General features: G+C 41.5%; 1 protein-coding gene across 1 annotated transcript in view; it reads right to left on the reverse strand.

Annotated features, from left to right (window-relative positions):
* The window catches only part of LOC311019224 (CUB and sushi domain-containing protein 1-like), a gene marked incomplete at both ends in the record, with an annotated part of 320797 nt that overhangs the window by 36965 nt on the left and 270720 nt on the right, over positions 1 to 13112 (reverse strand). Inside the window, 7 exons of the mRNA XM_084018496.1 lie at positions 2274 to 2387; positions 3719 to 3799; positions 5390 to 5535; positions 9878 to 10055; positions 10503 to 10691; positions 12242 to 12451; positions 12814 to 12930. Of these exons, the coding sequence (XP_083874622.1) occupies positions 2274 to 2387; positions 3719 to 3799; positions 5390 to 5535; positions 9878 to 10055; positions 10503 to 10691; positions 12242 to 12451; positions 12814 to 12930 (1035 nt within the window). The remainder of the gene's footprint in view (positions 1 to 2273; positions 2388 to 3718; positions 3800 to 5389; positions 5536 to 9877; positions 10056 to 10502; positions 10692 to 12241; positions 12452 to 12813; positions 12931 to 13112) is intronic.

Here is a 13112-nt window from a genome sequence, read left to right on the forward strand (position 1 = left end):
TTTTGTACATTTCTATCTAGCAACTCTGCTCCCCGGTTTGCTTCCCTTCCAGCCCTCCGTCCTTGTTTACCTGCCCTCTTCTTCCATTATCGTGACAAAAGGAGCCCATCTTTGAAAGGTACGTTTTATGCAAACGGCTTGCTTGCACAGGGGTCGTGTTGGGGGCGAAGACAGAATGTGTAGACTCTAAAAGCCACATCTCGGCCCATTTATTAGGAAGTAGCTAATCCGAGCGCCGGAAGCCGCTCCCAGACTGTCTGTGTGATGACTGTTGAGGAAACAGCATTTCACACAAAAGCAGCTGAACCCGAACTCGTGTGTGAGGAGCACTTTGCTTGCATGTCCTCTCATGAGAGTGCAGGCTTCTTTTACACCTGGTTTACAATGGAGAGGACACGGATGGGCCCACATGATGGTGGAGGGAGAACGTTCCTTCAGCTCAAAAAGAGAATTAATACCAGGAGCTGCTACCAGCATCTCAGGATGGTTGTGTTCATGCTGCCATTATTATTTTTATCATTATGCTGCCATCTGAAAATGCAGCGTGCTTCTTTGCTGAGATCTCTTTAGGCTTCAAATTGAAACTCACATGCATTTCACAGTGAACTTTTGTATGACTAAAGAAACATATTCAACAACTTTCTGAACTATACGGGGTAATGGCAAAGTGGAATAGGTTTTCAGATTGTATTCATATTTTCAACTTCAACAAACAACCCCTTCACTGTTGGACAAACAAACACAGTCAGTGCCAATGGGAATGTATTTCTGCTGTTCTTTTTTCTTCAAACAAGAAGATCTGTATTGACTTTCCTGCCTAATAGATGTTTCTCACAGCAGACATGTTGGCATTTCATAGCAGCAGAGGCTCTGGTGTAATTTGATCATGTTAAAAACAACGGCAGTCCATTCACTTGTGCTTTTCCTGCTATGACGAGTCAAAATGTAAATATCTCCTATGATGGATTATATGGAGTATGGACATATTGGTCATATATATAACCGTGGAACACAAGACACTTAATGGCCGATGCATAAAGACATTAGCATTGATGGTCTTCAAAGTGTTTTCTTTGAGCCAACATGTGAAGAATAGAACAGTTCAGAAAATGTGAAGAGGCCACCTTCATACTATCAGTAATTTGCCACCATTCACATTTAAACATATTTATTGGTTAAAGTTGACCCCAGACATAACAAGACCATAAAAATACCTTCATCTTTTAGGGTCAGAAATGCTGCGTGCTAATGCTAACCATCAGTTTTTATGATTTACAGTCCCTCGGCCTGGACTTTATTGCAGAATCCTCTGAACATCAAGGAGTTTGTCTCATTAACAGCCTTCAAATCAAGAGTTACAGACTTGGAAGCAGATTCCATAAGATGTCGATGGTTTAACTGAATCATAACTGGCTCCCAGAAAGCTTCTTTGCTGATCTTTTCATGTAAATCTTTGTCTCCATTTGTCTCCATTTGTATGTTTGTAAATGTGTATTTGCTGTTGTCGCCAGGTCTCCCTTGAAAAAGAGGTTTTTAATCTCAACGGGACAAACCTGGTTAAATAAAGGTTAAATTAAAAAAAAATGAACACAAGGAAAAATGGGTGGTGATCTGTTTTTAAAAACTGTGAGATCATTTTTCAACACTACGATTCAAGCGGATCTCCACCGCGCCTCAAGTTGTGTTGTGAAAAGTGCAGGGTCCAGATGTTTTGGACTTTGGGTTTAATTAAATGTCAGGATATCTTATACTGTATTGATTTTGACCCCCCAACCTGTCTCCGAGGAGTCTCCCACTTTATGGAAATGCAATTGTAAATCGCTGGGCTACTATTAATGAAAAGGTGATTTGACAGTTTCTAATACGTGAGCATACTATTACATTCTCAAGTTAATATTTCATCTGCAATGTTGACACAAACAAACATTTCCTGAATGAAAAACAAGAGTTCAAACAGAGTAAATTCAGTTTAAGAAAACAGGAGCTACGCTGTTGGAAATGTAAATACTTATATCACAGAAATGCTTCAATGTGGAGTACAGATCAAGGACTCGTTCAGCATATATATATATATATATATATATATATATTCTGACATTCTGAGGACGAATGTATTTAGTGGAAGAAAATATTCAAACAATGCAACTTAAGTTAAGATTCAGACCCTTCAGATACAGCACCACCATCCTTTCACACATTCATGCAGTATATGGTGTGTGTGTGTGTGTTTGTGTGTGTGTGTGTGTGTGTGTGTGTGATTAGGGCCGCCTTACCTTGACATGTTGGGGGCGGGCCTTCGAAAAGCAGGTGGGAATTGAGTTTACACATCAGCTCTGCCTTTCCAACCAGTGTGTATCCCGGTAAACAGCGATACTTCACAATATCACCTGATGCATGGAAATAAGAAGAATAGAAGAAATAAGAAGATGTGTTTCTGCAGAGTTGAGTCGTGACCCTTTGATCCTGCAGAACCTCTACAGACAGCAGGCACGATCACAGCAACCAATAACTATCTCAATGTAATATGAGTATACGGTGTTATATTGTAAGTCGATAGTTTAAATGTTGTTGCTCCATTATGGCTCAACATGTTAAAGGGGAACATGGTTGGCTGGATGCCCTTTGAACCCGCCCACTCCAAGCCTGTCTTACATCAGTCACCAATCACCTGTCGGGTGGATGTAACGCTCGCTTTGTCCAGGAGGCGTGAGGTGAGCAGGCTCACAGTAGGAGACTTTTAAAAAATGTTGAAGAAAACAAACGAGGACATTCGAGCTCGTTCACAGATCGTGCAATCAGCTGTTAGACCGAGCGACAACAAAGTGGTCTCTGAAGGACTCCATCCTGTGAAGGTAACGCCACAATGCACGCACTCCAATGTTTGAAGGGCTTGGGAGTTTTTCTTTGTATGATTATCCCAAATGACTCTGTCACAGAGAATGGCTTCACTCTGGCTGTGAATAGATGCTTACCTGCATGATGCTGCTGCTGCGGTGTGCTTCAAATGACGTCATCTTTATAAAGATGTCTTTATAAATCAATGCTTTATAAGACACTCTGGTGTAGAAATACAACCCTCTTGGGCAAGGTTGTATTTGTACTGTTAGGAATATTATAGCTAATGACATGTTTTTATATCAACGTGAGGGCTAATGGAGTCTTTCATGACTCTGGAATTTGACTAATGCACTTTAAATGTGTCTTTAAAAGGTCAAAGATTCACCCCAAATCATCAAATCATTCAAAAATCAACTTACTTTTCTGAATTTATATAAAGCTGACATTTCAAAATGTGAATTTTCTGCAGATAAATGATTGTATACTTTGCCAGCAGCGACAGGGCTCTCTATATCATTGGCAGAGTAAATGGATCTTACTGGGGTTTTATGAAATGTCTGCTTTTTCTTTTTCAAAAATTACAGCTCCTGCTGATCTAAAAGGTCACCAAGCCGAAGAGTAAGATGTTTGAGCAAATCACATAACACAGAGCTGAGGGAGGAATGGAGAACTTGACAAGCAATTACTTTCCCCAAAAATTAATGTTTTTCAAAAGCTTCAGAGACCATAAGTTGCATTTCAACATATAAGCAGAAAAGAGGCTGGTCCAAGATTACCAAGCTTTAACGCATACAGGCAGCACTTTTACTCCCCAAACATCTTGTCAACAAATGTATTATTGTATCAAAAGGGTCGTATTATTAATAATGAGGATTATTACCTATCTGGAAGTCTTCGTCTTCATACATCACGTCTGCATTATCCACACCCGGGGGAGGAGGACATTTCTTCAGACGGTAGGCTGGAGATGGAGGAACACACACACGTACCTCAGATTTCTATTCAAGAACAAAACCATCACGTTCTGCAGCATTGGCATATTTTCATATCTGTGACAGGAGGAGAGGAATGGGTAGTTAGTGTGATCGTTGTGACAGAAAATCCATGAGTGTCTTTAACAATCTTCTGATAGTTAAATCAATGTGCATGAACCAAAGAAATGAGGGCAGAAAACAAAGATGTTGCTCGGCTGTTCATCATTCTGTCGCTGCAAAGGAGTTTATTGACATCATCAAAATCAGTGCAATTGCCTGTTTGGAAAGAGCATCCGTGTGGAGAACGGACAGCGAGTGGGATTTGTGATATCTGTCATTGCAAATAAACAGGCAGCCATGCCTGTATCACGCCGTTGTCGGGACGTTGGCATGAGGTCGGGCCTCTGAACGTCCCAGCTGACACCAAGGTCACTGTAGAGGTCGCTCACCAAACTACCAACTAGGGCTTACTTGTGCATGTCTTCCATATATAACTGTTATTATCTAGTCTGAATAGTGCATATGGATGGAGTTTGTAGTCTTTGGCAGCATGATTGTACATGTTTTAAGACAGGATGGGGTAGAATGCAAAAAAAGAGAATAAAACTATTCTAATAATAATGATTTGAAAAGAGAATCTCACACATGGACCTGAGTTTATCTGCGTGACCTTATGGTTTTACAGATGGATTAAATACTCAAGCGAAGAACTTCAGAAACCCATTAGAAGGAAATTCATACTTCAAGAAATGGAAATTAGTAGCTTGATGATAATATATTATCAACTTGAGGCTGCCCCACTATTTCTCTATTTCTCTCCCTATTGAGGGTGGCATCTGGTTTCCTACAGTAGCTAAGTGAAAAAAATGAGAAACAGGTGTTTTCAAGCGTGGATGATCTTTTCAAATAGTGACTCACTGCTTTCATGAGCAATAACAGATTTGACCTTAACAAACTGATAGAGGCAGGCAGGACGCACACTAAATCATACCCAAAACTTTTAATCAAAGACAGAGTTGGTGGAGAGTTTCCCCTTCGTCACTATTGTTTGAGTTTAGAAAAAAAAAACACTCCAGAACAACAAGGTGTAGACCTTCACCTCTTATTACTGGAGCTGTGTCTTTGCAACAAAAGCTACACAATAAAAGTGATTCCTAAGAGTCGAAAAAATACATGACATGACACACGGCTGAAAAACCACAAGATGGACCTACTCAGAGTCATGACCTCGTTTATTCTCATGAAGAGTAAGAATGGAGTGAAAGAGGAAACCTGGGATGCCATATTATCTCTTCCCCTCTGTCTTTCCCGTAATAAGGCCTCTTCCCCTCCTCTCTTCCAGCTGCCGCCTGGTTATGGAGCTGACACTAGAACTACCTGCACTCATGCTGAGACCAACATGTCCTTTTAGACAACGTGTCTGCTATTTGCAAACATATGCTATGGAGACCTATTTTAACAACTACCCACTACGTTGTAGATGACCAGTGTAAAAACCACTTCTGCAGTATATGCTGTGCACATACACATGAGCGTACTTATACCACATGTAAATGTGTGTATGTGTGTATCTGTACCGTGAAAGTTGAGAATGAAGAAGCCTCCAGTGGAAAAGTCAGAGTGAAAGCGGATCAGGACCTTGGGGCTGGAACTGTAGGCCGACTCCAACGCCGTGTTGCCACTGAAGACTCCCAGCTGAGGACTCGACGTATCTGGGCCGTCCCTGAATCAGCGGAGAGAACAAAGACACCTCACAATGCTTCAGCTGGAAACGGGATTGAACTCGCAGCAGAGAGATGGAGAGAGAGTCTGATGTGGAGCAGTGATTCTCCTGCAACGTCTACAGACGGGGACATTTGTGTCAATAAAACAAGCATTGTGTTCACCATGTCCGCTTCGGGCCGTTGAAGCACTTACTGAACGTCATCTTTAGCCTGGTGAATTTAAACATCTGGATTTATTGGGACATGCCAGTCCTGCTTCTGTTCGTTTTATGGAAGCTTTTAAGATCAATTATTTGAAGATCAAGTATCAGAAAAAGATATAAATGCTGTCACGTTGAGTCTTTATGCAATTTGAATAAAAATCACCCTCTCTTTAGCGTTGCTAATTTCCCCATTTCAGGGACTAATAAAGGATTATCTCATCTTATTTTATCATGATCTTTCTGTTTATTATGAAACTGGTCCAAAGTATTCAGGTGGAAAAATTGGATAATTTACATAGTTAATAGTAAAAATGGTAAAATGCTTCATCAGAGTTAGGATTAAGTGGGAATCCTAGGCAGATGTTCTCCCCTGTTATGTCCACATGTTTATTCATTTAAAAGGAAGCAGACTTATTTTCATATTTTTGTTTCTTCTTTGCCTTGTTTCACCCATTTCAAACAAGTTCATTGAACAAAGCCAATGGACAACAGGCTTAACTTGACTCATTAAATATTGAATGATGCTGAAAGGTTACATTTTATAAAGTTCCTAAATGCCCAGTTTTAGGTTTTTAATGAACATACCATTGGATTAAACAAGGCTTTTAAAAATTTAATTCATGAAGAGTGCCTGGGATCTCTTGGCTCCTCAATAATTCAGCTCCTTCTGAAGGTGTTGGAGCTCATTTGGAGTATCAAAATGTGCTATTTGGGACATTCAAATTTAAACCGAGTCAGAATTTTGTGGCTTTATAGTTATTTATTGAACACATGTACACACATATATATTCTATAAAATATATAAGAAAGGGGAACCTCTTTTAAATCCTTATTTGCAGAGGTCATTCATAAGTTATGTGTGTATATATATATAATGAATATATAATTATACACATGCCTAATGTCTTACCTATGCAAATAAAGGTTAAAAAGAAGATGAATAATAAATAAAGATGTATTTACTCGGTCTAAATATTAAGGCCACAAGCACACTGCAGTTTTGGATCCGGTGGGATTTGGAGAGAAAACATTAACGGTGATTCATCAACAACCAGAAGAAGCACTTTTTTTTGCCACAACTCTCTCTCTCACTCTACAGCTGAGAGAACAGTGGATCCACCACTAAGACCTCTTTGAAAGCAAACTGATATATTTATGCTGGAGATGCAGAATTACCATGTGAAAGAGTCTGAAGACGGTTCATTGATATGACAACAATACAGTGATATGAGAATAGATATGAATGCGACTCTGTTTATCAAAATATTGAGTTGTATCCCAAATGAAAGGCTGCACTACAGCTGAGTGCTGCGATGCTCTGAGTTTTTATGACCATACACCAATTTCACTGAGTGAAAAAATAAAATGAAGTTCATTCATCACATGTACATTCGGGTTCGGGAGATCCAGCACTAGGATAGATGAAATATTTTTTTTTCAAATAATACTGTGTTAAATAACCAGACTCTATTGAGTAAATGCTCATCAGTCAGGTGATATGGCATGGAGAACTACTGTGTTGGTCTGGTGGTAGATTCATAGCCCACTGTAAGAAACGGTTCAGTGATGCCAGGCAACAAGCCAGAGTGCAACCGGTGGCAGGTCACGGAGACGGGTTGGCTCAAGTCCCTGACATCTGGATGCAGCCATCGTCACATAAAACCCAGAGGTTCACAGGGCACAAGCCACGAGACACACGTGGAACATACAGGACATTATGATGCACAAGGCAGCAGACATTCATTACAAGTGTGATTAATGAGAAAGCAGAGGTGGGAGGGGGGAGGGGGGGGAATCGGCAGCAGCAGCAGAATGGTTTCTCACATACACCTAATTAACTTGTTTGAATATGAGGGGATTGTAAGTCGGCTGTTACTGATGATGCATGGCACAAATTCAATGCTCAGCCTGAACTAAAGCACTAAGAACACGTCACTCCACATGTCATCTCATGTTCACTGGAACACACAGAAACACCTTCCTAAATGTACAGTGACTAAGAGTCAAATATAAACTTTAATCAACAGCAGCCTTGCTTTGGTATTTCAGGCTGCTCTCACTCAGCTTTCGTACTAAAAAGTACGAAAAGTAAAGCACGATCATTTCGTATGATTTCCTACGTATTACACAGAGCCGTAGTCACGTAAACGATGCACTTTATGCTGGTAGTTAGAGACCATCAGACCTAAACCTGCCCATAACCTTCGGGGGGTTTAGCTCAGGAGGTAGAGGGGCTTAGCCGGCAAGATTGCCGGTTCGATACCAGGCTCCTCCAATTCTAACCCTAACCTTAGCTTTTACCCTAACCCTAACCAACAAAATGCATATTTTTCACTAGGAATGTCATCAAAACATACTTTAATGCCGAAACAGCTTTAAAATGCTGCATTATGCTGCATTTTCCATTATGAATGAAAGGAATGGAAGCCATTTTTCACTGTAGGGAATCGCGCATGCGCACTAGTGTCATTTCAAAATTCGTAGGATAATACACGAAAAAAATTGTACATAACTTTTCGTACATTTCCATACGAAAATTCATGAGAATACGTTGGGTATTTAGACGTTTTGGGATCACACTCACCATAAACATCGTCTCACATCATAAGGATGGAAGATGGAATATGAGATTTGTTGAAGCATGAATGAGCGGTAAGTGAGTGCATCTCTGTCAAAAAGAAAAGTGGCCAGAGACTGGAAGGTATGATGTTCTCCCTGTACTGACATCATATAGTGCTGCTGTCTCCGAGTGAAACAAGAGAAATGTTTAACGGGACATTTGTTTGCAGATATAATATCAGGCAATTGCATGAGATTTAAATGTTGTATTTCATTTAAGACACGTTAGATATAGGGACTAATCAAATCTAAAGGATGTATCTTTAAATGATTATATAGCACCCAGTGACCTGATGTGGGATCAGTGCTCCTCTATTTAGATGTAATGCAGTAGCAGCAGACCTCTGAATAACCTGCTCTAAATCTGTCTCAGGCCCTGGAAGGTAGATGCTATCCCTCTGGCTCCGAGCAAAGCCCTCATCTCTTTAGTCCCGGCCCCCGGTCCCTTCCAAACGTATTCAGGTTTTGGGGGTATAGCTATACAGTGGGGTGCAACCGTCCATCATTTATGCACTAATGCCACATTACAAATGTCTTTTGGTAGCCTACAGTTGAGGAATGTGATTCCAGAATCGTGTTCCCCTTGAAACGGGACAAAAAACACATGACTCACCAAAATCAATTTGCAACTGCGAAATAACTTGATGTGGCTCCTCTCCGTGGCTATATCCATGGGCCGCTAGCTGCTGAGATTGAACGCCTGGCCCACAGAGTGTGATTGTATTACTTTCCCAGTGCCTGCAGAACTACTCCCTCCCCATAGCTTGACTCTCGAGAATGACAACACAAAAACTCTCCTCACCCAAAACACCAAATACTTATTTTCTAAACCACGACTACACCAAATGATGACAGTGCCCAAATACCACCTCATTTTCCACATAATGGAATAATGGATTATATTCTTATGGAGCCGAAACTACCAACGTGAGAAATGTGGACTGACCCAAACCTGTCAGATCCAGCTGACTCCGTTAGATTTGCGAACCCAGCTCCGCGGCTGCCTTCATTACATTCCCCCACTCCCCACTGAATCTCATCATTACTGCGGGTTCCCGAGCCCTCCCCGGGTCTGCGTACGGCCATGCTACTGAGTTAGATGGAATTGGTCAGTGGAGCCATTGTAAATGCATTACTCTCACACTCCCCCTCACAATCGTACCTGCACACTGAATCCCATTATGACTGCAGGAGAGTCGGTGTATGCATGTATGTATTAGGAGTGTGTGGAGCTGTGTGTCAACCGTGCCGTATACGGATCCATACAGGTTTTGGGGTTCCTGTGTAAATATTCATAAACAGTCAAGACATACTGACGTAACCCTTCATACAAAATAATATAATGAATAAAAATGCACTTGTTATTAGTGTGCAGAGAGGAGAGACTGTGAGGCAATCATTCCCAACATTGGGCAACTTTGAAAAGAAGCTCATGTGCATGTGTGTGTTGTTGTGTGTGTGTGTGTGACACTTAACACTTACATTCAAGTGATTGAAGTGTGTGAGTAACCGGACTCACCAGACAGCGATGTAATCAGTGACGGGCTCCGTCTGCAGTAAGGTGAAGTTGATGTAAACTCCGTGTCCGTGGGGAACGCTGATGAGCCAGCTGCAGTCCTGGGAGTTGGGGTATTCGTTGGGATACTGCGGTGAATAGATCGTCCCGTTTTCAGCCGTGACATTATAGCCGCAAGGAGCTGTAAAAAGCAGGTTATTGTGGGATTATCTATTTGCACTTTTTTATCACTTTACTTCTAATGTGCTCGACCTGCAAGGATCAGGAGACAAGAATAACTGTTAAACTGTAGACAGTGATGAATGTAATTATCATCATTATCTGTAGTCATACAAGTAGAAGCAGCAGTCGTAGTAGTGGTAGTAGTAATATAATTATATATAATATATTATAATATTTCTACTTAACTGCTGGCTTGTGATACCGGTGAAAGATGAGATTAACATGAGTATAATTCATTAGGATAACAATGTTTTCTAAATGTAAATTACCTGAGGGATGCGGATGTTCTGGGGTAAAAATCATAATTACAACACAACATAAACAGGCAAATGGGAGAATAGTAAACGTACTAATTTCGATCATGGCATATCATTTTTTACTTTTAACAACTCATGGTTGTGCGTACCCTCGCAGCGTGGAAACGGGTGGTTCCACTTCCTGTTTGTCCCATGCAGACACGTTAGTACGGGGTGTCCGATCAACACATAACCAGGGTAGCACTGGAAGGTTACTGATTGGCCAGCACTGAAGTCACTGTTGATGAGGTCACCGTTGGGGAAAGGAAAGGGGTCCTGGCAGTTTTGAAGTTGATATGCTAAAAAAAAAAAGAGAAATTAGTTTAATTTTCAGATGTACCTGATTTTTAAACTTCAAGAAAATAAAAACAACCTGAAGAGGATATGCAGGCATACAGTTATACACATATTTACTAACCAATACAATGATGTTGTATATTTGTTTGAGCTGAGCTTTTCCATTCATTGTATTTCGTTTTTCTGTCTACGATTAATGGTCTTCAAGGGGCATTACAATATATATATATATATATATATATATATATATATATATAAGGTGTAAGAAGGAATCATATATAACACAACCAGGGCACAAACAGGATGTACACAAACACAGCGTACGGGCTAATCCATCCCAAGATGGGAGACACCACAAAAGATCCTTTATAAGAATGGAGATCCCATAGGAGAAACCGACTGCTAAACAAATATTGACAGAACTAAGTGGACATTATGGAAGTCAGAAAGAAGTGAAAACAGCTGGTGAGCGATGTAAAGCTCCTGTGGAAGCAGCATCACAGGGAAGGAACATGAGGGAGGGCCTGGAGAGGATGTAAAACAGAAAGGAAAGGTTGTCCAAGTGGTAGTGGGAGAACTAAAGCCAAGAAGATGCAATGTCAGAGTGCCAAACACTAAAACTGCATCCACGGCTCCCTCAAGACTTTATTAGCAACATTTGGGTTAAAACATCACTGTGAGGGTACTTTGCTATTGATTTTTTTGACACTTATCCCACTGAGGTGTTGTGGATGTGCACAGGACGATCCAGCCTATTGAACTGTTGAACACCTCCTCGGCCTCGAGTACGAGACGTGAGTTTGTGTCATTGAGGGCTGAAAGCTTGCAGACAGGAGCGCTGCCAGTCCTCTGCATTCAACACAACTGAGGGCAGTGTCATGAACCTCGGAGTGTATTGCATCCTCTCGACGGAGATCTTCACTGTCAGGGGAGGAAAAAAGGAACTGGGGCAGCTTGATGTGAGGGACCATGCCCACGAGCTCCAAACAGTGGGAGTTAGTAGGGACGAGACCTGGAGCGTTCGGGGACTTGGTCATAGCAAATTAGGAGTACATATCATGTACATGTGAACGTGGACTTGTGTAAGTCAGTAAGCCTTGTTCTACTGCTGCTGGCGTGTCGGCCCACAGTGCATTGCTTGTGTCTTTGAAGTGAAGCACTTACGGCTATAAGTAAAGCCTGCTGGACAAGATGCCAGTCTCTCACAGGGGCTTACTACAACAATCCATCTCTTTTAATGATGAGAGGAGAGCCACAAGGTTGTTTTCTTAAGTCTTTAGCATGACTCATCCACGGATCAAAGCTCAAAACCTTTCCTTTTTTGCTATCCTACCCTTCATTTCTTATAGTTGGGAAGGCTTTCTCATTTTTGCACAACATTTGAGCGGACCACTTCTTTTTTCTGAATCAACCCAAGCAAACATCCTGCTTTCCAAATCTGGAGAAAATGACCAGCATGCCTTGTCTGTTCTGGAGGTGTGTGCAGTAAAACTGCAGGGGTTGTGACCTTTAGCTCCCGTAGCCATCGTCTTAAAAAAGCACGCTAACTCACCCTGATAGGTGAGTTTGAACCCGGGCCTGTTCTCTGAGTGGTCGCTGTAGAAGTGGATGATCGTCAGGTGGGTTGTGCTCAGTAAAGGGGGTGGGATCTGCGAGCCAGTAAACTGTCCAATAAGAGCAGAGCTGTGCTGTGGTCCGGCTCTGACCTCGAGGAAGTCGTGATTGTCTTCAGAAGAGAAGTTCTGAAACTGAATATGGCCCCCTAGAAGGAAAAACACATAATATAACTGACTTTATGCAATAATAATATATGAGACTTGCTTTTTTATTTGGTTTTGTACATCATTACTTTCATATTTTGATAATCTGCACCAAACATACAACTGCAGACAATAATGCTACAAACATGGACATGTATGTCATGCACACGGGATATATAAACTGTTTCCTGTTCAAACCATCCGTGACTGTAGTCATTAAAAAGCTCCTCCAGTCAAACACGTGGTGGAGCTTCCAATAAACCGTGTGTTGCCGCAGCAGCTTGTGCTAAAAGAAATTAGCTCTCCAATTTCCAAACAGATTCAGATTCCTTCTAGGAATGCTCTCCCATCCCATAATACTTACCGTATCCGGTTGGCAGGGTGATTTGCCAGGTGCAGTCCAAGTTGCCGGGGTAGTTGCCAGGGAAACCCGGACTGAGGATGACACCACTCATCTCAGACAACACCCCACCGCAGCGAGCTGACAACACAGCAGCAAACGCATTGTTAAGAGAGGCGACGCAGGAGGATGTACAGCAGAGATCACTTTACCCTGAGCTTCAACAGACAGAAGGACACGCACGGCACAACTATCTGAAGAAATAACCTGAGCACACATTCAGGGGGACGGTGGGATTTGTAGTATCGACATTTAAACTCTTT

This window comes from Eutrigla gurnardus, assembly GCF_963514095.1.
Source record: "Eutrigla gurnardus genome assembly, chromosome: 1".
NCBI classification, from domain to species: Eukaryota; Metazoa; Chordata; class Actinopteri; order Perciformes; family Triglidae; genus Eutrigla; species Eutrigla gurnardus.